This window comes from Mastigoproctus giganteus, chromosome 13 (assembly GCF_048544385.1).
Source record: "Mastigoproctus giganteus isolate SK-2022 chromosome 13, ASM4854438v1, whole genome shotgun sequence".
Classification (NCBI taxonomy): Eukaryota; Metazoa; Arthropoda; class Arachnida; order Uropygi; family Thelyphonidae; genus Mastigoproctus; species Mastigoproctus giganteus.
The window spans coordinates 102,449,382-102,476,589 of NC_143587.1; the positions used below are offsets into that span (position 1 = coordinate 102,449,382).

At 38.5% G+C, this 27,208-nt stretch overlaps 1 protein-coding gene across 1 annotated transcript in view; it reads left to right on the plus strand.

Annotated features, from left to right (window-relative positions):
• The window catches only part of LOC150076313 (cGMP-inhibited 3',5'-cyclic phosphodiesterase 3B-like), a 290,459-nt gene that overhangs the window by 145,485 nt on the left and 117,766 nt on the right, over window positions 1–27,208 (plus strand). Inside the window, exon 8 of the mRNA XM_090387318.1 lies at window positions 26,687–26,848. Within this exon, the coding sequence (XP_090243444.1) occupies window positions 26,687–26,848 (162 nt within the window). The remainder of the gene's footprint in view (window positions 1–26,686; window positions 26,849–27,208) is intronic.

Sequence of the window (27,208 nt, forward strand, 5' to 3'; positions counted from 1 at the left end):
CCGGGTAAAATAATGGAGTCACTGGTTAAAGATGCATTGTAGGATCATCTAGACAAGACTGCAGAAATAATTCAGACACAGCATGGATTTGTTAAGGGAAAGTCTTATCTGACAAATTTCATTGGTTATTATGATGTGGGTTCAAAGGAACTGATTGCAAAAAATAATTTTTATATCATATATTTGGATTTCAGGAAAGCTTTTGACACTGTTGCGCATGGAAGACTATTGTACAAATTGGAGTAGAATGGTATAAAAGGATAGTTAAGAATGTTATAAAGAATGGTATAAAATTATAGTTAAGTGGGAGAAGACAGAGGGTGGTAATCAATGGGTGCTGCTCTTCATGGACTAATGTTATTATGGAATCCCACAGGATTCGGTGTTGGATCCACTGTTGTTTTGTATATTTATCAATGATATTGATGAAGGTATATCAGCCTTAATGTCAAAGTTTGCAGATGATACAAAGGTTGGCAGGGTTGTTAATGACAGTGTGCTACTGCAACAGGATCTAGATAATTTGGGCAGATGGGCTAAGAAGTGGCAGCTGAAGTTTAACCTTGACAAATGCAAAGTACTGCATATGGGTAGAAATAACCCCAGAGAAACGTACCAACTGTGTGGTACTACACTTAAGGTGGTAGAAAATGAAAAAGACCTGGGAGTAATTGTGCAGTCAGATATGAAGTTTTCTGAGCAATGCACACAGGCTGCCAGGGCAGGTCATGGGGTTTTGTCAATGATATATAGGAATTTTGCTAGCAGGGAAAAGGAGGTGATTGGAGGTGAGGCTTAAGATCTGCAAATTGCAGTGGCTGTAGACTAGGCACCTGTGCGGTGATCTGATTGAGGTGTATAAGGCCTTGAATGGGTTGAGCATGCTGAATTCTGATGGGATCCTTCCACTTGTTCAGATTACGAACGTAAGAGGGCATAAATTCAAATTAAGAAAGGACAGATGTAGAATAGATGTGCTGAAATTTGCCTTTAGCCAGCGGGTGGTTAATTGCTGGAACAAACTTCCATTTGTCGTTGTGGAAGTTGATAGGTTGAATAAATTTAAGGAGGAACTGGACAGGCATTTGGAGGGAATGGTGTGATTTTTTTTTTTTTTTTTTTTTTTTTGGCTGATGCTGCATAAGCTTATACACTTGCTTTCTTGCATCGCATGCCACTACTACTACTACTACTAATACAATGCCGACATTGTATTGACAGTAGCATATGAATCTGCTGCCACGTATCGTATAGGAGATACTGGAAGTTTCTACATAACTTGTAGCAGTGTAAACAGTGTCAGCAGAGGATTATAAACTATAAATTATAGCACTTCTTACATGTTTTAATAATCTGACTTGTCATGTAGATGTAACGTACAACAATAATAATATTAGTAGAGCTTTTAGAATCGGTGATTTGGCATAGATAGCTGGCATGAGAGTTTGAACCACGTGAGTGGCAGTAGATAGTTAAATTTATTATCTATTATAAAATCTTCGATTTAACAAACGTAACTTTTTAACTTAATACATATAACTACTTAGATTTTACAAACGTAACGTTATAACTTAGTACATATAACTTAAACTTGATAGGAGACATGAAATTAATATAACATAATTCGGAAGAAGATAAAACTCAAAACTGAAATATATATATATTGTTATTACTGCATTGGGATAGAAGTTTACTGTAATATTTTTAAATGTATTAAATTTATATTTGAATTATATTAAAATTGAATCGAAATCATGCCTCAGACTAGAGCTGCAAAGCAAAAGGCTGAAGGTAGTGGGAGTGCTATGGCTCAGAAGAGAACTGAGGGGAGTGGTTGTCCACTGAATCACAGCCTTTTGAAATGTACTGCTTGTTTGATGTTTGAGGATCAATCAGGAATGAGACGTGATATTGCCAAGGGAATGTCTTTGTGTGTGTGTGCTCGATGTAAGGAGTGTTAGGAAATGAGGTGCCAACTCAGCATTGTTATGGGCCTTCATGAAAGCTTGAAGAACAGGGTAGATGCCCTTGAAGGACTTAAATCGAGGGGCCCATCAAGCTCTCAGCTGCCCACATCAATGCCAGAGCTTACACTTGAACATCAGGCAACACAGCAGCAATCCCCAAGGCAGAATGTGCTTGTCCCACAGGACCTAGTTGTTGTCAGTGGCTCTATTGTCGGGGAAATGGAAAATATATTGTGCAAAAAGGATAAGTGGAACAGGATCAGAGTATGTCTGCTACAACGATGATGTTGTAGAGCAGATATCTTTTAAGGGCACAAAAGTTGATATTGTTGTACACGTTGGCACCATTGATATTCAGAGTAGGAGAATGGCAGAATTACTTAGCAAGTACAGGTCAATGTTGAAAACAAGCCGCAAGTTAGGATTGAATTTGAAGGTGTCTGAAATTCTGCCCAGACACAATAGGAGGGAGTATAAGACGAGAGAGCCTTGTCAATCAATTCAGTGTTTTCCCATCTAAGGTGATCAGATGCCATACAAGTTTGTGGAAAATTTCCATAGACTTGGTCTTCCCAGAGCTATATTGACATTCCTCTTTTCATCCTAATTACCTGCCGCACGTTCAGGTTACGTTGAAGGTTTTCCTGTGACTTGGCTATCAAAGCTGCATCGTCTGTGAAAGCAAGCTGAGAGATGGTGAAGTCTTCATCATCCAATTTCCCAACCAGAAAGGCCTGGTATGTGCTTGCAGTCCTTGATGATGTTATTCATAATGATGATGAAGAGATATGGGGAGAGAATGTCTCCTTGCCTCACATCTGATGTTGTCAAGATTTCTTCTGACTTTTCATTGCCAGTTCTCACATAGTTGTAGTATCGCTTATAGTAAATCATAATGGCAGTTACTAAGCTTCTGCTAACATTGTTCTTCTCCAGAACTCTCCATAACTTACACCATGGAACCTTGTCAAATGCCTTCTCAAAGTCAAAGTAGTATAAATGCACTTCTGAGTCATACTCAGTGGATTTCTCATGATCTGCTAGAGCATAAAAGTGTGCTCCTTCCCTGTCTGAACCCTCATTGGGCCCTCCAGCTGCCCTTCCACCTCTTTCCTTAACCTTGTTTCTAGTATTCGAGAATACACCTTTCCTGGAACCCTAAGCAAGGAAATGCCTCCATGGTTTTGGCACTCCTGGTTGTCATCCTTTTTAAAGATGGACACAATGACTGATAAATTCCAATCTGCCAGTTACTTCTTTCTTCTTACTCTTCCATACCAGCTATATCGCTCGCAGTAGAAAATCTGTTAAATCAAGATTGAGCTCATTTAAATCAATTTAAATCTGGTTTGCACAAAAAAAAAAAAAAACTCAACTATTTTTATACTTGTTTTAAAAACCAACGTTGACTAACTACATGTTATGTCATCATATCCAGCTGCCACCACAGCTGGATATGGTAAGGGATCCAGTTGACTAACCACAAGTTATGTTGTCATATTGGATGTTATGTCATCATATCCAGCTGCCTTTCATTTTTCTTATAGCGACATTCAGCTCTGCCAGACTGATATCATTCTTGCTGTCAGCATCTACAATATCATCACATAAGCTGGATCCCTTACTATCAAGATCGTCATTCCCTGCCAAGAGTTCCTGGAAATACTCCTTCCACCTATTCGTAACTTCACCCTACTCGATTAGAAGTGAACTTTCCATTGATTTGATGAACTTCGGGGAACATTCCTTCTCCTTCTTCATGTTCTTGGGGCCCGTGCAGAACAGTTTCTGGTTTTCTTTCTTTGCCGTTTCCAAGAATTCCCTGGACTCGTCCCATGATTTTGACTTTGCTGCTATGATTATCTTCTTGGTTTTTTTCTCTTTGTGCCTTTTATTCCTCATAATTCCTGCTGTTCTTTGATGAAAAGTACTCTTTCCACTGAGCCTTCTTTTTGTCCACCTCAGCTTTCATAGATTCATTCCACCATGCTGTTTGTTTCTTCTACGGGCTGACTTGAGAACTACCACAGACTTTGGTAGCAGTGTCAAGTAATATTGCCCCAAAGAGTAGGTGTCTCCATAGCCAGGTGGGCAGGAGCAGCAGTGCGTAGCACACACTTCTTGATTAGACCGGGGTTCGAGCCCTTGAGCCACCAAATGCGGAGGATGTGGAAAGGTCAGGGAATGACCACCGCACACTCCCAGAGCAATATGGCCTTAGTTGCTAATGATCCTAAAAACCAAACAACAACAACAACAACCCCAAAGAGTGTCCACGCTGCTTCAAAATTTGCTTCCAGGTCCTCAGACTCTCCCCAGTGCGTGGCCTCTCTCAGCCTCTGAGTGACCTTCTCCTGATATTTCTGTTGGTTGTCCACCTGCTTCAGCTTATAAGTTTTGATCTTAGTGCAGATTGTCTTCCTTCCTCCTTTCTTGATCTTCAAAATGGGTTCAAACACTAACTCCATAATCAGCAAATGGTCACTGCCTGTTTATGGTCCCTCTTAACAATGCTATTCCGGACAAACTTAATTTTATTCTTCTTTACCATTATGTAGTTAATAATGGACTTCTCATTCCTTGATGGTTCCACTGTAGTGTATTTATATATATCCTTGTGAATAAATTTAGTGTTGATTATAACAAGATCTTTAGCAATGGAGAACTGCAAAAGGTGCTCTCCATCATTATTGAGAATTTCTTCTCCTTCTCTGCCAATAACACTCTCCCACTTTTTCATTTCCTTTCTAACTCTCCCATTCATGTCCCCAAGAATAGTGGTGTTATCTCTTGCCAGCTTTCAAGTGTTCTTTGTAGCTGCTCGTAATCCTCATCCTACACATCAATGCATTCATCTTCATTGGGATCATATGTCACAACCAAGGACATTTCAACCTACATCCACCCGATGTTAACTACCATGATATATTCACTGAGTAATTCCCAACCACTGATGGTATTCATGCTGGTATTAGTAATGAGTAATCCTACCCCTGCTATAGCTCTCAGTTTAGGATACCACTATGGAGGAACATCATGCAGTCTTCCAAAGTTTCAATACCTTTTCCCTTTTTCTTTGTCTCAGTTACAGCCAGATATTGCACTTTAGTCTTCAGGATTTTCTTTGCAAATTCCACTTCCTACCCATTAATTCCTCTCACATTCTATGTATATAAGCCTATTCTAACAATCAACCACCCGTTGGCTGAAGGCAAACTTCCACACGTCTATCCTGCAACCATCCTTCCTCAACTTGAATTTATGTCCCCTTGTGTGTAGTCTCAGTAAGTGGAAAAATGCCATTAACATTCAGCTTACTCAAGCCATTCAAGGCTTTAACCACTTCAGTCAGATCTCTTCACAAGTGCTTAGTCTCGAGACACTGCAATTTGCAGAACTGAAGCATTTCTAGGTAAGAGCATCCTTCAGTTCCCTTCATGAGTCTGGTTGCCCTTCTCTGCACCTGTTATAGCAGATCTACATCCTAACTAAAGTGAGGCCTCCAGACCTGTATATAGCAGGGCTGTCTTATCCATTAGGCACAGTGCCTTGTACCTACGAAAACATGACTAACAAAAAATTTTACAGGAATTGGGAAGAAGGAAAACAAAATTTCAAAATAAAGATATTTTATATTTTCATCCACAAAAATTATAAATAGAAATTTTTAAAAATAGAAATAGGTTTATTAAACAACAATTCTTGAAAACATAAACAATCATGAATCACATTTTCTAAAAAACAAAAACAAAAAAAAAAAGAAACAGACATTTGTTACATAAAAATCACATTCAGCATTCATTAATAAGATTGGTTATTAAGGTATATTTACTTTGCAGCATTTTTTATTCACAAATTCTCTTATAATTTCATGCTGGTTGTTTTAATATCACTTTCTATAGAAAGTACTGAAACGATGATAATTTTGACTGAGATAATCCAGATCACAAATGATTTTTTATACGATTTAATGTTGAAAATGCTCATTCACCTTCTGCATTCGTCCCCAAAATTGATAAGTAAATTCGAAGTGCAATATTTGCATTCGGGAAGCTTGTCACCAGATTTCGTTCAATTTGTGCTGACAATAATTCTGATACTGTTTTGCACTCCTGAAATAATTTTGAAAATAATAAAAATTTGTCCACAAAAGGATCTTCTAAAACCTGATTATATATGTGAACTAGAGTCTTTGCTTTGGAAACAATTTCACTTTCTGACATTGATTTATCAATAAGAAAGTAAAATCTCATAAAGAAAATTATAGGCAGCTAGTCTTTTATCGAGTTTCTTTGTTAATCTATCTATAATTGGATAAAACACTTGAATTCGAAATTTATTTGAAGTATTCAGATTTGTGGTTTGGTCATTTTCGCTATTTATTTCATCATGAAATATTTTTCACTTCCGTTGTCTTTCGGAAATTTAAAATTCCAATTTTGATGCACGTTCCAATTTGGCAGAATTTTCAAAATCAAAAAATTTATTTTGAGCACTTTTTAAATAAGATAAAAGACTATCATAGAGGTTTGTAACAGTGCATAATTCAATGCCAGGCTGCTGTAAAGCTATATTTATAATACTGATATTTTGAACAATGTCTTTCCAAATAACACACATTAGAGATGTTTCAAAATGTTCAAATTTTTTAACAAGAGCTTTTTCGCTTCATGTTTAGCACTTAGTGGTTGTCTTTTACAATCAGTTATACTTATTAATGCTTGCTGAATTCCGTCATAATTATAATAAAATGCTTTAGTAGCATCATGTCTAGCCAACCACCAAGTTTCAGACAACTTGCGTAATATATTTGTATTTTCCTTCATCATCATCATCATCATCAGCCATTTTCAATCCACTGCTGGATGAAGGCCTCTCCAGCAACTTTCCAGTTCCTTCTGTTTTGAGCACTGGCCATCAATTTACCACAAACTCATGAATTTCATCTATCCATCTCCGCCTTTGTCTTCCAGGTTTTCTTCTAGCTCCTCTTGGGTACCATTCTGTTATTTTCTTAGTCCATCTGTCATCATGTCTCCGAGCTATGTGTCCTGCCCAAGACCATTTTAGTTCTTTAGTTTTGATAAGAATGTCCTTTACTTGAGTTTGCTGCCTAATCCATGTGTTTCTATTCTTATCTAACAGTCTGATTCCCAATATAATTCATTCCATTCGTCGCAGTGTAGTTCTCAGCTTCTCTTCCATTCTTTTGGTGAGTGCCCAAGTTTCACTTCCATAAGTCATGGTGGGTAGTATACATTGGTTCATTATTTCAAGTTTCAGACAAATTTTGATATTGCTCCTCAGTATGTGACTATATTTCCTGAATGCTATCCATCCAAAATTTATTCTTCTCTTGATTTCTAGCCATTTATCATTATTACAGCTAATAACTTGTCCCAGATAAGTATATGACTCCACCTTTTCAATTACTGCTCCTTCAATCATTATTTCCCTTTCTGTGGCATACTTGTTCATCATTACTTTTGTTTTAGCCATATTCATCTTTAGTCCAAAATCCTTAATAACTGTGCATAACTGCTTAAGATTTTCCTCTAATTCTTTGGGATCGTGGCTTATGACCACAATGTCATCTGCAAATCGTAAATGGTTTAGGTACTCTCCGTTCACATTGACTTCTTTCTGCGACCAGCCTAATCTTCTGAAAGCTTCCTCAAGGGCAGCAGCAAACAGCTTCGGAGATATTGTGTCTCCTTGTCGAACTCCTTTTTCAATTTTAAATTTCCTACTGTCTTTGTCTAGTCTAATAAAGGAGGTAGCATTCTCATATATTTTCTTCAAAATCATAATATGTGGGGTATCTATGCCTTGTCTTTCCAGTGCCCGAAACGTTGCCTTATGCTCTATGGAGTCAAATGCCTTTTCATAATCCACAAATTCCAGCCATAATGGTGTTTTATATTCATTTGCTTTCTCCATTAGCTGTGACATTACGTGAAGGTGATCCGTCGTTGAGAATCCTGTAGAGCCGACCGGGCTAGCCGAGTGGGTAAAGTACCTGCCCGGCAACCCAAAGGTCGCGGGTTCGATTCCCGCCTCGGGCTTGGATCAAAGTACTGCCAAAACCTTGGGAGGTGCAATATGGCCACAGAAGCCGATGCGCCAACAACTACCAAATCAAAAAAAAAAAAAAAAAAAAAAAAAAAGAATCCTGTCGTAAAGCCAGCTTGCTCTTTTGGTTGATTCTCATCAAGTATTCTTTCTAATCTGTTAGTAATGACCCTTATGAACAACTTGTAGATGTGAGATAACAAGCTAATTGGTCTATAATTTCCAATTTCTGATTTATCTCCTTTCTTATGCAGCAAAACTATGATTGCATTATTCCACTGCTTAGGCACCACACCTTTTCTAATGCATTTTGTGAAGAGCCTTGCCAGTTTTTGTGTTATGTCTCTTCCTCCCAATTTTAACAACTCTACAGTAACTTCATCTTCCCCTGGGGCTTTCTGATTCTTTATTTTCTTCAATGCATGTTCTACCTCATCAGGAAGAATATCGGGTATGTCTTATGTGTTGCTACTTTGCAATCCATCTTCCCCGCTGTTGGTATCATTCCCCTGCTCCTTGTATAATTCTCTATAGTAGTCGTCTGCTATTTGAATTATGCCTTATCTGCTGTTTATATACACCATCGCTATTCTTCAGTTTCAGTATCATTTGTCTTTCTGTATTACTGCTCATCGCTGCTGATTTAAATCCTTTGTTTTCCCTTAATGCTTGTTCTACTTTTCTTGTGTTAAATCTTCTTATGTCCTCTCTGAGTCTCTTTCTAATGGCTTTGCATAACTCAGTATACTCAATTTTTTCCCTATCAGTGTTTTTCTTGCTTTTCATTTGTCGTCTACGGTTCATCATGACAAGTGTTTCTTGACTAATTTTTTCTTCTTTGGATTTCTTTTTCCCTATAGGTTTCTTGGGCTTTATCACTTTCAGAAAGGTGTAATATTCCTTGTCGATATCTTGGTCCTGAGCAGTCTGCAGAAGCTCAAAGTTGTTCTTAAGTTCCAGTACATACTGCTTTTTCTCCTCTTCTGTTATCTCAAAGACCTTTGTATTATTTACTCTAGTTAACCATCCCTTTATCAACAGCAGCAACTTGCCTTAATGCCACATTGCTATAGTTTATATAGCAGTCTTTTATGTGCAGCAGTATCAAAAGCCTTCTTGAAATCAAGTTATGATGTCAAAATTATTTTTTACATCCACTTCTTTGGTCACTGCATCGTAGTAACCTGGACAAGGCCATCCCTTTGACAAATCCATGCTGTGATTGCATTATAATTGCATACCTGTCCAAATGGTCCTGCATTACTTCTTTAACTAGTGATTGCTTTATTTTCCCTGAACAGATGTTAAGCTAACAGTTCTATAATTACTCATGTCGCCTTTTGATCCCCCTTTATGAATTGGGGATATATTTGAACATCTTTCAGTCCCTGAATCCAAGGATGCTCTCATAATTATAAGGGTTTGCTTGCCTCCCTTAATATAATTGGTTAGATTCCATCTGCCTTATTTATGTCCATCCTCAACAATATCTCCTCCACTTTCCTTTCAGTTATCATAAAGTCATTTAGCTCCTCATTAAAGTTTGATAAACTTCTGTCCTCCCCTCCCCCAAAGAATTCCCCTTGTGAATGTAGATGCAAAATACCTGTTCAATTTGTTAGCAATCTGAGCAGGATTGTCAACAGTTAACCCATAGACATCAAGTAGCCCAATGTGATTCAACCCCTTCTTTCTGTTGTTAATATGAGTAATTGTTAATATGTAATCTTTGCTGTTTTTCTTTGCATTCTTTGTCAGAGACTTCTCATAATCTGCCTTAGCATGACTAACCTCCTTTCTGACTTGATTACAGACTAATTTATACCTACCATAGGCTTCTGTATCACCTGATAATTTATATGCATCCCACACACTTTTCTTCTCTACCACTTGTCTCAATAGTTCATATGACATCCATTTAGGTCTGAGTCTTGAACAGTATTTCTGTGTTGGTATGAAAAGCCGAGTAGCTTCTTTGATTACTTCCCTAAATACTTCCCATTTAGTATTTGCAGTTGGTAACATCATCAGTGGTCCCACTGCACACAATTTAAAAACTATGAGACCTCTGTAGTAATTTTTACGAAAGCAAAAGCCTTTACTTTTTAGCCTCTTCCCTTTACCCTTGACAGTAGTTTGCCTTAATTAAATTCCACATTAGTACACTGTGATCACTGCCACCCAGTGTCTGTTTTTAATGCATGAAGAATCACTGCTGATAACCAGATCAAGAGTATTGCTTCCTCTCATTGCCTCAAATAATGCTGCTGTAGAAAACGTTCATCCAAAAAATCTACAAAGGTCTTGCTAGTGTGTGAGTGACCAACCCACAAGTTCCAGTCAACATCTCTCTTAATGAGACATTCTTATTTGCTGGCCCACTTTATTTCCCTGTACAGTCTGTCCTCATATAGCACGATAGTTGCGTTCCTAGAAACCCTCGTGCAATGCAAAATCGTGCAATATAAACAACAGGCCCTATGGGAAAAGTGGGGTTAGGTGCCGACCACCCAAGATTGAACACACATTTGGAACCAAAACATTACCAAACACAATAAATAATCGGATAATTTTAATCGTTTTAAAATACTTACGTATTTTATAACGATTAAAATACGTAATAAAAATAATATATTATAATAAAGTATTTTTAGTATTTTTTAATACTAAAAAAGTATTTTTTACGGATAAAATACGTATTTTATTCGTAAAAAAATTATTATATTAAATAAAATAGTCGTAATAAAATACTTACGTATTTTATAATACGTAAGTCGTAATAAAATATTGCTAATGCTTTTGCTTCTATCGTAAGCAAACTTGTTTTTTGTTTGATTTTCTATCCAAACAGATGACAGCCGTTCCATCTCTTCCAATTCTTGTCTTAATCTAATGGACTTTAATTACACTTTGAGTTGTTCCCGCTATGAAAGTTGTTTTTATTTTCTCTGCATTCTTTGTAATTCTCGGCGTTGCCTCATTTAGGTCTGTAGCACGTGCAATATCACATGGTCTTTCATTTCGCTCAAAGCGTTTCACAATTTCATATTTTTTCTCTATCGACAGAGGCGGACTGGCCATAAACCTTACCCGGGAAATCCCGGAGGCCGGTGTGCTTTTGGCCATAAACCGTATTATGAGGTCACTACAAATTTTCCCGGGTAAAAATTTTTGACCCAGTCCGCCTCTGTTTATCGATATTGCTTCTTTTTTTTTCTCTCTGAATCTGCAGTGTCTTAGCCAGGACGCTTCCTTTTCACACCTTTTAAGTATTTTACTAATTTTTAGGGAATAAAGCAAAATTATAAGATGAGGAGGCACGCTTGATATACATAAACAAAGCTGCGCACGTGTAGCAACTGAATAAACAACACCGTAAAGGCCGAGATACACTATTAACACCTCACATTTTACTAAAGCACATTTCTGGGGGTTACTACCATAAAACAATAAAAACAATTTCCATTTGCGTTTCTGCTAGTGCAATCTGTTATAAACTGGTAGTAAACTCCATCTAATTGCATTTGCTATTATATCGATAACTGGAATTGTGTTGGTTTTTACGTTATTATGGTGAAATGTGTTTCCCCTTCACTGATATAAAACACATAAATACATTTTCAGAATCTTCTTCGTTCCTATTGTGTTGCATTCAGTTGGGGTGATTCCGCGTTCGACTGCCATTTCTTGTAAACACAAAGGCGAATCGTGCATAAGCGAATTTGGTTCGTGTTATATAAGATAACGTTCCCCTATTTATAAATCGTGTATGATCGAATTCGTGTAATGCAAACACGTGTTATACGAGGACCGACTGTATAGCTGTTTTTATGTTCATCACAGTCATTAGGCCTATAACACATTGCTACTCCTAATTTTGTTTTCCCATTGCCTATGTCACACCAAACTGACTCAACATTGCACTCATCATCCAAGTCAACTGGATGCACTGCCCTAGATTTAATATTCTTAACTTAGAGCATAACTCCTACATTTGTCCTGTCCTGTCTGTTCTTCCTGTATACGTTGTACTCCCATATTCAACTTCTCCACAGTGCTCCCACCGACCGGGCTAGCCTGGTGGGTAAAGTGCCTGCCTGGCAACCAAAGGTCGCAGGTTCGATTCCCGCCTCGGGCTTGGATCAAAGTACTGCAAAAACTTTGGGAGGTGCATTATGGCCCCAGAAGCCTATGTATGCGCCAACAACTACCAAAACAAGCAACAAGCAAGTCCACAGTGCTCCCATTGAATTGAACTCAAATAATGTGTGAAGTCAACACAAATGCTTAAGAAAGCAAATAATTATTTTTGGTTATAGTCACTGCCCACTAGCAGTTCCATAACTTTGATTGATAGTAGATGAATTCTGAATAATGACTTAGCAAAAAATATTGATTTCCCCGAGTGAGATTCCTAACAAATTGATGTGGAGAGCAGTCATAAATTTTTCAACATGTAATGGATTGGAATAAAAAAATAATAATAAATAAATAAAAAATCAAGTAATTTTAAGAATATATTATCAATGCAAATGACTTTAAAATACAGTAAGTTGTATTTCATAATGAGATGCACATTTTCTGTAGTTCTGTGGACATGCATCAATAATAATAATTATTATTTCTCCCTGATTGGTAGTTTTCACCTCGTGATGGGTACTGGTACCATGTGCACAAGGTGGTTGTTATGTCTGGCTGTTATTACTATTGGTTGAGGAACTCTGACTATCCTACAGGTATTCACGATTGAGACTTTCTGGAGTTTCTTGCAGGTTTTTTCTAGCAGACCTATTGTTGCTAGGCTCTTGTGTAGGATCTTTCGCACTATGCCAGTGGTTGACACAGTGATGGGATAGTCATTACTTGTTCCATATGCTACATCCCTTTGACCTCCTCTTTTAGGTCTGCATACTTCTGATCTTTTCCTTGTAAGTTTTCTGGAGGTTGCTAGCATTGGGCATTGCTGTGTTGATCATTTAGGTAGTCTTTTCCTTCTTGTGGAGGACAAACGCTATGTCTGGTCTGTGTGTGTGGGATGATCCTATCTCTTATTGTGGTGCAGTCCCAGTATAGCTTCTGGGTTGTGTCTTTAGTACATCCTGTAGTTTGTACTTGTAATATGGTACACTTTCTTTTATTAACTGGTATTTCCTCGCTAGCTTCTGATGTATTATTCTGTCAACTTGGTCATGTCTATGAGTGTATTCCGTCTGGGTGATCACCCTGCATCTTGCATTGATGTGCTGGATTGTTTCTGGAGCCAGGTGTAATTGTTAACATGTGTCATCTATTACTCCGGGATCCTTAGCGATGTATTTTCTATAGATCCTGCTGTTGATTACTCTGTCTTGGATGGCAAGCATGAATCCTTCACTCGCAGAGAAGAGTGTCCTTCTCATGAGCCATGCATTAGAAGCCATTTTATCTATGTGGTCTTATTGGAGGTCATTGCTTCTTATGTTGGGATGGAAGGGGTCTCCTTTCTTAGATTGAATGGGTTATGCCCCATTAATTTTATTATTATTATCTCTTTCTTCTCCTAATGGTTTTTCTTTCCCATTTGGTAATGGGTATTGGTACTAAGTGTGATGGGGTGGTTGTTATGTCCAGTTACTGTTACTGGTAGAGGAACTCTTTGGCTATCCTACAGGTGTTCAGGATTACAGCTTTTTGGAGTTCCATGTAACTGTTGTCCTGGGAGGCCTGCTGCTGCTAGGCTGTTATGGAGGCTCTTTGGAACCATGCCAGTGGTTAATGTAGTAATTTGGATGGTCATTACTTGTTCTATATGCTACATTTCTTTGATTTCCTTTAATATTATTAGATTAAAAGTATTATTATTATTATTAAACTCTGTAAAATTTGGCACATTACAATTTGAAATTCTTTAAAATCTGAAACATCTTACAAAAGAAATCATCATTTTACAATCCGGAAATATTAAGAAAGTAATCCGGCACTCATATAAATGATTGCATCATTTGTCTTTAAGGATCAATGTAAAAAAGGATGACATTTCTCTCTTTTAGGGCTATTGCTTATTTGGTAAACTTTGTAACTTATCATAAACTGCTCTTGAAAATGACAGTTATGTGGCTGGTCATACTGCACTTGTGTGAGCCAGTGACCAGTTTGGCATCACTTCTGGCAAACAACTGAGATTGAAGAGAGAGGGAGAGAGAAAATGCCTAATATGGGTATAGCTGGAAAAATGTATGCTGAATGAAATCTGTAGTTAATCTCGTCCATAAACAGCAAAACTTATTTATATGCACAAATAATATATTTATTGGAATTTTGAGCTTGTGGGGACAGGTAAGTTTTTTGGTAATTTTTACTGCCTTTTTGATTAACTGACAAATTAAATTGTGTTTAACAAATAGTTTAATAGTCTTAGTCACGTTCATTAGCTTATTTTTAAATTTTGATATTAATTTTGTAAATTACAACTTATTATTCGCACCGCTATTGTATGAGTGTTTTGCCATGAGTATTGTAAAATGTAACTAGTAATGCCGTGGAACAGTAGCATTCAGTCGTGATAAATAAGTAGCTCGAAGGTTCTAATCACTTGTTAGGCATATTTTTTTTGTTTTTTGATAAGAAACTTTACTTTTTATAAAACTGTGATTGTAATGTATATCTTCAACTTGATAGCATAAGATATAATGTAAAACTTTATAGTGTAATATGTATCACTGCATTTAGAAATCTATTAGCTTAATGTAGTACTATCAATTAATCAATTAAATTGATATTAATTTTATTAATTTTCATTGTTGATCAATTAACTTGTATTTAAATGGAAATCACGCCTTGGACTAGAGCAGCAAAGCAACAGGCACAAAGTAGTGGTGGTGCTGTGGCTTGGGGAGAACATAAGGAGACACCTCTCCTAAGAATCATGGCCTAACAAAATGTGTAACTTGTGTAATGTTCACCTATCTTTCTGGAACAGGACATGATAGAGCCAAGGGGGATATCTTTGTGTGTGTTTAAGGGAGAGGGTGCAAAGAAATTAGATACCAACTCAGCATTCTGATGGGGGTTTGTGAGAGAAGAGTACGATAGATGCCTTGAATGAATTGAAATGGGGGGGGCATCAAGCTCTTAGCTGCCCAGCTCAATGCCAAAGCTCACACATGCATCAGGCAACACAGTAGCAATCTCCAAGGCAGAATGTGCTGGTCCCACAGGAGGCGGTCATTGTCAGTGGCTCTGTTGTCAGGGGAAACAGGAAATATATTGCAGAAGAAGGATAGGTGGAATAGGACCAGGGTATGTCTGCCAGGGGGCAAAATATGTCTTTTAAGATGTCATATTTTAAGCCAGATATTATCTTTTAAGGGCACAAACATTGTTGTACATATAGATGATATAATACAGATGATATTGTTGTACATGTTGGCACTAGTGATATTAAGAGTAGGAGATCAGAGGACTTACTTAACAAGTACAGAGCAATGTTGGAAAAAGCTGAGTTAGGATTGAATTTGAAGGTGTCTGCAATTCTGCCCAGACACGATAGAAGGGAGTACATGTTGAGCACCTTGTCAGTCAGTTCGTTCTCTGAAGAGAATATGCAAGGCTCATGGGGTAGAATTTTTCTCAGTGTGATCTGTACTTAATAGGAGAGACTGTTTGTTTTTACGGGGACGGAATACACTTAAATAGAAGGGATGAAAGAATATTTGCCGATTGCTATTGAGGCAGGGATAGGTGGGTTGTAAAACTGTTAGCTTGGGAGATACACAGACTAATAGATTACCCAGAGCCACAGGCAGAAGTGAAGGTGATTCTTGCACTGCTTTCATTGGAAAATGCAGCAGCCTGAAAAGCAAGGTGTCAGGGATTTCGGGCCCTGCAGTGGGTCATCAGGGAACAAATAAATACATGGGCTGTGTTAGAGTAATTAAGAGTAAGAAGTAAGGATGGTTGCAGGATGTGTGGAAATTTGTCTTCAGCCAGTGGGTTGTTGATTGTTGGAACAAGTTTCCATCTGTTGTTGTGGAAGCAGATGGTTTAATAAATTCAAGGAAGAACTACAGTGGTGGACAAAAAAACTGCATCACTTGTGAATTTTGCAAATACATTCAGCCCTCTCTTTAACGAACTTCCATATAGTGAAATTTTCTATGTAGCGAACTTTTTTGATTTCCCCTTGGTCATTACATTGAAAACAGTTTTCCTATAACAAAGAAAATTTCCATATAACAAACTGATTTTGAGAGACCTGGGTCTGCATGTTCACACCTCCGGCCTTTAGGCAGTAAAGCTGAAGCTGTAGAAGGCATGAATTAAGAGCTAAAAGGATTAAGCATTAATCCCTTTAGCTTTTAATAGTTAAAGACTTTAATTCCATGAATTAAGAGCTAAAACATTTCACAATTTAACGGTGCCTGTAAACCCTGCAGGAGGAAACTGGCCAACCACGGAACAGGATAGAAAAAGATGGAAGTTTGGGATAGGCCTTTGCCCAGCAGTGAGTCAGCAATGGCTAAAAGAAGTAAAACCTATACAACTTATGCTATGCCAAGAAGCCTGGCTGGTCAGCTGTCCACAGCCATTGGCAAACATTAAGGCATATTCCCAATGCGGGCATTGGCTCTGGTCAACCTATTTTCTACCGTAAGCATCCTATTAGAGAATTAGGAGAAAGTGATTTTCCTTTATCTTGGAAATTCATCTGTTGTTTTGAAGAAATGAGTCATCCACATTTTCACTAAATTTCACCTGTCTCTGTTTACATGGTAGGTACAAGTGGTCCCTAATTTCAGCTTTGTTTTAAATGCTGTGAAAGTAACCTTACAGTGTCTAAGAGGAAGTCCTTGAGTGTAGTGTGAAAAAGTGGAAGTGCTTAAGAGTGTAGATTGTGGCTTTAAATTTTGATCTCCCTGCCAGTAGTGTGTCAACCATTCTGAAAAACCCTGTTTCGATTCTCAAACTGTTTGAGGAAATGAGACCCAGTAGGAAGTGCGAAATTGTGCCTTTGGGAAAATGTAGATGAAGCAGTTTTTAAGTGTATGACGTTGATGGAGACCAAAACATGCCAATATCAGGGCTATTAATAAAAGAAAGGACTATGGAGTATGCATCTTTTCTGGGGCACAAAACATTCAAAGCCAGTTCTGGTTGGCTGGACAAATTTAAAGAGCGTCTTGGCTTACTCAAAAAGGTTATATCTGATGAAAGTGGAGTTGCAATCGAAGAAGACTATACCCATTGGAAAGAAACAATTTTGAAAAAAATTATGGAGGACTACGAGTCCAAAGACATATTCAACATTGATGAAACATGTTTATTTTTTAAATGTTTGCCGAACAAGACTTTTAAAGGTGATAAATGTTTAGGTGGCAAAAATAGTAAGGAGTGAATTACACTCTTGGTTGCCAATATGGCTGGTAATGAAAAACAGAAGCTTTTGGTAATAGGCAAAAGTAAAGAACCCCAGTGTTTCAAAGGAGTAAAGTCTTTAGAGTTGGACTACAACTACAACAAAAAACTTTGAATGACAAGTGAAATTTTTTAGCAGTGGATTTTAAATTTCGATAGAGAGATAACAAAAGAAAACAGAAAAATCGTGTTGATTGTCGACAACTGCCCTGTCCACCTTCACTCGGTAATTTTGAAACTTACAAGTGTGAAGCTCGTTTTCTTCCTTCTGAATAATTCGTCTTAACTGCAGCCAATGGACCAAGGCATTATGAAGAATTTGAAAATGCACTGCCGAAGGCGCATACTGAAAAAAATCATACTGAGAATAGAAACCAACCAACCTATAGATTCTATTATAGATTTGTGGATGTGCATATCAGAGTTGGCGAAAGTGTGGAGTCAAGATGTGACGGAAACAATGATTAAGAATTATTTCGCAAAAGCCGGTTTTGCTAAAATGCTAATTAACAGAGATGAGAGGGATGAACTACTAGAAGACATTGAGCAACCTTGGGAAAAGTTCCAAGCGAGGTTTGATCAGTGGAGAAATTATTCTTGCCGAATTTTTAGGAGTAGATAATGATGTCATAGTAGCTGAATATCCAAGTGACTCCAACATTTTGGACTGTATTTAAAGAAGTAGTGATAATATCGACAATGAGTTGGATGAAAATGAGGGCAATATTAAACCTTCCAAACAAATGTTGGCAGCATTTGAAACTTTGCATTGAGGCCTTCAGTGAGAAGAAAATGTAACAGAAAATATATCTGAGTGTTTAAAGTTTAAACAAATGCGTACATTTTTATGAACAGTGTACAGTAGAATCCAGTGTACAACAAAAAATAACCAAACATTTTATGACATAATTCTTAAAAGTGTACTAGTAAATTATTAGCATCATGTAAGTAGTCATTTCTTAATATGTATGCATTAATAAATTGTTTTAAAATGTTAGAAAATTTATTCATTCCCACTTCTTTCCTATCTTTTACTATATTTCTGAATTTACAGAATTTTTCATTGTTGAAAATGTCATATTTCTTTATAACGAATTTTTTTCAACAGAATGATCAATTTTGTTATATAGAGGTCCAACTGTAATGTGTTTTGCGCTGCATTGTGGGTTGCAGAAATGTTCGAAATGCATTTGTTAGATGGAATATATATCTCCGTGAATGAAATCCAATAAAAAGACTCCACCTGATATACCTAATTGCCATAAATATGGCACCTCCATAGCCAGGTGGGAAGGAGCAGCAGTGCGTAGCACACACTTCTTGATTAGACTGAGGTTCAAGCCTGTCACCACCAAATAGGGAGGATGTGGAAAGGTTCAGGGAATGACAATCGTATATTCCTGGAGCAATATGGCCTTTGTTGCTGATGTTCCTAAAAACCAAATAACAACAACAACAGCCATAAATATCTTCCCAAAGGGTAAAATGCGTAATTAGTGGAAATATGAGAAATCATGCAAATGGCATCCATGACAACCAAACATACATTTTATTGTATTTATGTGTATAAACTGAAATGACAAGTTAAGGTAATAGTATTATGTACTGTAAAATAAGTCCTCAATATTTTGTTGTTCCTCCTCGAGCTGAAATTACAACCTTGCAACGATTTGGCATAGAGTTAATCAACTTCTGGATATATGGTTGTCCACTTTCATGTTACAATGCTCTTACAATGCTCTCCTGCAGCTGAATCTTACCAGCAATTTTCAATAGGGCTAAATGTTGTCAGGCCAGTCCAACACTGTAATGCCAGCATTTCTGAGGTATGACTGCACCTAAAGCGAGAAAAACAAGGGAAAACAGTGGTTTAAGTATATTTTAAACCTTGTGAGACAAGAAGACAAACTTATCATTAAATCTAAATAGCGCAAAATTGTTACCAATTTTGCTGTGTGGCAAGGTGCTGAGTCCTGTTGAAAAATGCAGTTTTGGACGTCTGTGTGGTGATCTTTAATAATGGGTTTCAGGCACTCCTCCAAGATAGGAGTATAGGTTTCTGCATTCACCATCCTGTTAATAAACTTAATTCGCCCCACACCTTTGCTTGTTATGCATCCCCAGACCATCTGACTGGCAGAGAACTTTACAGTCGGTGTTATGCAGTCAGGATGGTATGCCTCTGATTTTTGTCTTCTGACATATCGCCTCTCAACCGATCCATGCAGGTTGAATTTCGATTTGTTAGAAAAGATAATGGTGTCCCATTGCTCTTTTGTCCATGAAAAATACTTTTAGCCCAAGCATGTCGCTTCTCCCTCATTTGTTGGGTCAACAAAGGCTTCTTCTTGGGCCGATAGGCATGCTGACCACATTCCAAAAGCTGTCTTTGGATAATTCGTGAACTTGTGTCAACATCAAAGGCCATCTCAAAGTCCAGTTTTAGATCAGGAGCACTAGCATGGTGATTATGAAGGCATAGCCATTTTAAATATCGATCTTGGGTAGGCGTAGCCACTCTCTTACGACCTGATCCAGGTCTTTTCTTCATATCACCGGTTTCACACTTTAATTTCAGCACCCGGATTACTGTTGAATGATGGCAGCCTATTTTATCAGAGATACGGCGCATAGAAAGCCCTTCCTGGGACAAAGCAACAGCTAAACTTTTTTTTTTTTTTTTGGTGTCAACTGAACATATGGAGCATGCTTACACCTCCACAAAACAGGATACTAATGAGCGTGTGTATACTTTTCCAACTCCATATTTATAGAAACGCCGACCGGGCTAGCCGAGTGGGTAAAGTACCTGCCCAGCAACCCAAAGGTCGCGGGTTCGATTCCCGCCTCGGGCTTGGATCAAAGTACTGCAAAAACCTTGGGAGGTGCAATATGGCCACAGAAGCCGATGCGCCAACAACTACCAAAAAAAAAAAAAATTATAGAAACGGCTGAGGCAATAACTTGCAATTACTGCCTGATGCAATAGAAGCATTATCTGATGCAATACCCTTGCTTTGCAACAAACAGGCGCCTCTGTAGCCAGGTGGGAAGGAGCAGCAGTGCGTAGCACACGCTTCTTGATTGGACCGGGGTTCGAGCCCATGACCATCAAATACGGAGGATGCGGAAAGGTCAGGGAATGACCACCGCATATTCCGGAGCAATATGGCCTTAGTTGCTAATGCTCCCAAATAACAACAACAACAACAATCCATGCAACAAACGAAATGACTGTAATCAAACAATATCTTATACGTTTCACTACAAATGTTGCTTTTTTTAAGGTGATGCAGTTTTTTTTTGTCTGCCACTGTAACCAAATTCTTGGAGGATATGGATGAGATGTAGGACAGATGTAGGATAGGCGTGCGGAAATTTGCCTTTAGCGGGTTGTTGGTTGGTGGAACAGACTTCCATCCCTTGTCATGGAAGTTGATAACCTAAATAAGTTTAAGCCTCGGCTGGACAGGTATTTCGAATGAACAGAGGGGTGAAGTGGAAGTGTTTTTTTTTTTTTGGCTAATGCTGCATAAGTTTGCTTTCTTGCATCAAATGCCTCTGCTAATGCTAAGTAAATTCAAGGACCAACTGGACAAATGATTAGAGGGAATGGATGTTTAGAGTGGATGATTAGAGGGAATGGAAAGCCTTATAAAATGCACTGTTTGCTTGATGTTTGCAGAGCAATCGGGTACGGGACATGATACTGCCAAAGGGGATGTCTTTGTGTGTGCACGATGCAAGGAGTGTATCGATATCAGGCAACAACTCGGCGTTCTTGTGGGCCTATATGAGAGCTTGAAGGACAGGGTGGATGCCCTCGAAGAAACTAAATTGAGGGGCCCATCAAGCTCTCAGCTGCCCACATCAACGCCAGAGCTTGCACTTGGGCATCACGTGACACAGAGACAACCCCCAAGGCAGAATGCGCTGGTCCCGAAGGAACTAGTAGTTGTTGGTGACTCTATTGTCAGGGAAACGGGGAACATGCTTTGTAAAAAAGATAGGTGGAACAGGACCAGGGTATGTCTGCCAGGGGCAAAGGTTGATGACGTTGTAGAGCGAATATCATCTTTTAAGGGCACAAAAGGTGATATAGTTGTACACGTTGGCACTAATAATATTAAGAGTAGGAGACCGGCAGAATTACTTAACAAGTACAGGTCACTGTTGAACAAAAGCCGAGAATTAGGGTTGAATTTGAAAGTGTCTGCAATTCTGCCCAGACACGATAGGAGGGAGTATATGATGAGAGCCTTATCGATCAATTCGGCCCTGGAAAGATTGTGCAAGGCTCAAGGGGTAGAATTTTTTTTCAGAATGGACTGTACTTGTTAACAGGAGAGACTGCTTCTACAGGGTTGGGATACACTTAAATAGAAAGGGTGTAAGAATATTTGCTGATGCTATCGAGGCAGTGTTAGTTGGGTCGGAAAACTGCTAGCTTGGGGGGAGACAAAGACCAATAAATTGACAGTAGCCACTGGCAGAAGTGAAAGAGATTCTTGCACTGCTTCTATTAGAATGAGCAGAAGCCTGAACAACAAGATGCATGGTATTTCAGAGACTGCTGGGAACCATTGCGGTACAAGTAAACACATGGGTTGTGTTAGGGTAGCTAAGAATAGAAACAGGTGCAGGTATACTTGCGTGTACACCAATGCTAGGAGTTTAGTAAATAAATTTGATGAATTTGGGGTATTGCTCAAAACATCAAAGGCAGATATTGTTGGGATATCAGAGACGTGGTGTCACACAGATATAAGGGATGCAGAACTGCAATTTGGGGAGTACAACGTCTACAGAAAGGATAAACAGGATAGGAAGGGGGGAGGGGTTATGCTATTAGTTAAGAAACACATAAAAACCAAGGAAGTGAAGCCAGTCGACATCGCCGGACAGTGTAGTGTTGAGTCAGTTTGGTGTGACATAAGCATTGGGAGATCAAAATTGAGAGTAGGAGTGTGCTATAGGCCTAATGACTCTGATGAGTATAATAAGGAACTGTACAGGGAAATAGAGTGGGCCAGTAAATCAGAGAGTCTTATAATGGGAGATTTTAATTTCCCAGATATTGACTGGAATTTGGGGGCTGGTTACTCACACACTAGCAGGGCTTTTGTGGATTTATTGGATGATTGCTTTCTACATCAGCATGTTCGGGAAGCAACTAGAGGTAGTAATACTCTTGATTTGATTATCGGCAGTGATTCTTCCTGCATTAAGAATCTGCAGATAAATGAACCACTAGGTGGCAGTGATCACAGTGTGCTGAAGTGGGATTTACTCAAAGAGGTAACTACCATTAGGGGTAAAGGGAAGGGTTATTGCTTCCGTAAAGGCGACTACGATGGACTGAGACAGTATTTAAATTCTATACAGTGGGACCAACTGATGATGTTACCAACAGCAAATTCAAAATGGGAAGCATTCAAAGAACTTATCTTGGAAGCTACTAGGCTTTACATACCAACTAAGAAATATTGTTCAAGGTTTAGGCCAAAATGGATGTCAGATGAATTAATGAGGCATATGGCAGAGAAGAAAAATGCATGGGATACTTACAAATTAACACATGACACAAAAGCCTATGATAGATACAAGTTGATATGCAACCAAGTTACAAAGGAGGTTACGCAGGCGAAGGCAGATTACGAGAAATCCTTGGCAAGGGATGCAAAGAAAAACAGCAAAGAGTTCTTTACTTATGTAAACTCTAGAAGGAAGGGGATGAATCAGATTGGTCCACTTGATATTGATGGGTCAACTGTTGATGATCCTGCTCAGGTAGCTAACAAACTATATGAATATTTTGCATCGACATTCACACTTGAGGAGTTATTCAGCAAGAGGAATGCCAGAGGTGTATTCAACTCTAACAGTAAGCTACAGAATCTTGAAATAACTGGGAGTAAAGTGGAGGAGAAACTGTTGAAGATAAACACAAGAAAGGCACCCGGGGTGGATGGGATCTATCCAGTTATATTAAAGGAGGCAGCAAAGGAAGTAAGCAAACCCTTAGCCATAATTATGAGAGCTTCCTTGGACTCAGGGGAGGTACCCATAGACTGGAAATGTGCAAATGTGACCCCAATTCACAAAGGAGGATCAAAGGCTGACACAAGTAATTATAGACCTGTGAGCTTAACTTCTGTTCCAGGAAAATTAATGGAGGCACTGGTAAAAGAAGCACCGCAGGATCATTTAGACAAGACTTCAGTTATAGCTCAGACACAGCATGGTTTTGTTAAGGGGAAGTCTTGCCTGACCAACTTGATTGGATACTATGATGCAGTCACAAAAGAACTGGATGCAGGGAATAACTTTGATATTATATACTTGGATCTTAGAAAGGCTTTTGATACTGTTGCACATGGAAGACTGCTACACAAATTGGAGCAGTGTGACATTGGAGGCAAATTGCTGCTATGGATAAGGGGATGGTTGAGGGGGAGAAGACAGAGAGTGGTAATCAATGGACACTGCTCAACGTGGACTAATGTTATTAGTGGAGTTCCTCAGGGTTCAGTGTTGGGTCCGTTGTTGTTTTCGGTGTTTATGAATGATATTGATGATGGGATATCAAGTTTAATGTCCAAGTTTGCAGATGATACAAAGGTTGGCAGGGTTGTTAAGGACACTACTGACACTATTCTGCTGCAACAGGATCTGAAAAGTTTGAGCAGATGGGCTGAGAGGTGGCAAATGAAGTTTAACATTGACAAATGTAAAGTACTACACATGGGAAACAGTAACCCCAGAGCAACGTATCAACTCTGTGGTACTACACTGACAGTGGTGGAGAATGAAAAGGACCTGGGAGTAATTGTGCAGGCAGATATGAAGTTCTCTGAGCAGTGCAGACGAGCTGCAAGAGTAGCTCATGGTGTCTTGTCAATGGTATACAGGAACTTTTCTAGCAGGGATAAGGAGGTGATTATTCCCTTGTATAAGGCAATGGTTAGGCCACATCTTGAGTACTGTATACAGGTCTGGAGGCCTCATTTCAAGAAGGGTGTAGAGCTGCTGGAACGGGTACAGAGAAGGGCAACAAGATTAGTGAATGGAACAAAGGGTTGCTCTTACGAAGAAAGGCTTAAGTTTTGCAAATTACAGAGTCTGGAGACTAGGCACCGGCGAGGTGATCTGATAGAGGTGTATAAGGCTTTGAATGGTTTGAGCATGCTCAATGCCAATGGGATTCTTCATCTTGCTCAGAATAATCAGCTCAGAGGGCATAAATTCAAATTGAGGAAGGACGGATGTCGGATAGATGTGCGGAAATTTGCCTTTGGCCAGCGGGTGGTTGGTTGGTTGGTGGAACCGATTTCCATCACTTGTTGTTGAAGTTGTAGCCTAAACAAATTTAAAGGTCAACTGGACAGGTATTTTGAACGAACGGAGGGGTGAAATGGGAGTGGTGTGTGTTTTTTTTTTTTTTTTTGGCTGATGCTGAATAAGCTTGCTTTCTTGCATCATATGCCTCTACTAATGCTAATGCTATTTTTCTTCTCTGCCATATATTTCATTAGTCCATCTGACATCCATTTAGGCCTAAACCTTGAACAGTATTTCTTAGTTGGTATGTAAAGCCTAGTAGCTTCCAAGATAAGTTCTTTGAATGCTTCCCATTTTGAATGTATAGAATTTAAATACTGTCTCAGACCATTGTAGTCACCTTTACGAAAGCAAAAACCCTTCCCTTTACCCGTGATGGTAGTTACCTCTTTAAGTAAATCCCACTTCAGCACACTGTGATCACTGCCACCTATTGGTTCCTTTATCTGCAGATTCTTAATGCATGAAGAATCACTACTGATAATCAGATCAAGAGTATTACTTCCTCTAGTTGCCTCCCAATCATGCTGAAGTAGAAAACAATCATCCAATAAATCCACAAAAGCCTTGCTAGTGTGTGAGTGACCAACCCACAAATTCCAGTCAATATTTTGGAAATTAAAATCCCCCATTATAAGACTCTCTGATTTCTGGCCCACTCTATTTCCCTGTTCAGTTTATTATTATACTCATCAGAGTCATTAGGCCTACAGCACACTGCTACTCTCAGTTTTGACCAATGCTTATGTCACACCAAACTGACTTGACACTGCACTGTCCAGCGACAGTGCAGTGTCAAGTCAGTTTGACTGGCTTCGACTGGCTTCACTTCGACTGGCTTCACTGTCGACTGGCTTCACTTCCTTGGATTTTATATGCTACTATATGTCTTCTACAGACATAATACACACAGTGTAATATGGCCTTGGGTGCTAATCTGCTATACCACAACAACAGCTTATCTGTGTAAAAAATACTAGAGATAAAATTAAATCTGCAATATTGTTATAAGGAACCGAATTAAATTTGTAAACAGAATGTTTTATGGTTCCTTCCTTGGCATTAATAAAAAAAAAAAAAAAATACTACGTTTACTACCCCACCACAGAAATATATATAGATATATGAATATCCAGTTTTCAATTTCAGATATTCAGGCATTACTTAAGAAGGAAAAGTAAAATCAGCACCAATTTTCAGCATGTTTTGTTGATCGTTGAGGAGAGTTGTAGGCCTGGTTTTGCTTCCACATTACTTAATTCCCCTAAAAAAAAAATTTTATGAATGAAAATATGTTAGACTTTCGGCTGTTTACTCAAGAAGGGAAAATCAGATTGATAAAAAATCTTCAGCACATATTTTGTTGACCTCTCACGCACACACACACACGCACACACACACACACACACGATACATTAATTTGAAATGTCAGCTCCAACCTTTTTCAAAATTTTAAGACTTAATTTCAAGTTTTATTAGGGACCATTGTATGAAATCTCATACCAGTAGGTTAACCCCATTTGCGCCTCCATAGCCAGTTGGGAAGGAGCAGCAGTGCGTAGCACACGCTTCTTGATTAGACCGGGGTTCGAGCCCGTCACCACCAAATACGGAGGATGCGGAAAGGTCAGGGAATGACCATTGCATATTCCTGGAGCAATATGGCTTTAGTTGCTAATGCTCCTAAAAACCAAAAAACAAACGATAACCCCATACTCCCCCCCCCAAATAACTGCTGCACAAGTCCCATTTCATAGCTACCCATTATGAGAACATCATAGGATGAAGTTTTCCTAGACACTTCTTGAGTATAATATGGAAGTTTTTAACATCCATGGTACATAATTTGATAATTGAATGCACATGAAATATAACATAATGTGTACATTATCTTACTTGTTTGTTATCGGCAGGCAAATGATGAAGATGCCCCAGGAATTGACTGGGTAGTTGAAGCAGATCGACTCCTACTGATGGAAATGTGCATCAAATTGTCTGATATCAATGGACCATGCAAAGTACATGATTTACATGTACAGTGGACACATCGTATTGCAGAGGAATTCTATGAGCAGGTATATTCATTCATTTGCGCCTTATTTTATATTTTTGATATATAAGTATCATTTAATAGACTAAGCCAATTAATAAATATTTTCTTAGTAATAACCTAAATGGTTTCAGTTCATCTCAAATCAGTTTGCACATTTCTAGAAAGCAAAATTAAAATTTACTGATTCAGTATTAACTATCATTGAGTCATTCGTTCTGTACAACAAGCAATCAAATTATCACATTGATAATTTGATTGCTTGTTGTACAGATGACCAATTTCTTAAGGTAAGACTGCTTTTGAAACCACTTGCTTAGGGTTCATTCAATATGAGAGCATCCTTGAATTCAGGGAAGGTACCTACAGACTGGAGATGTGGAAG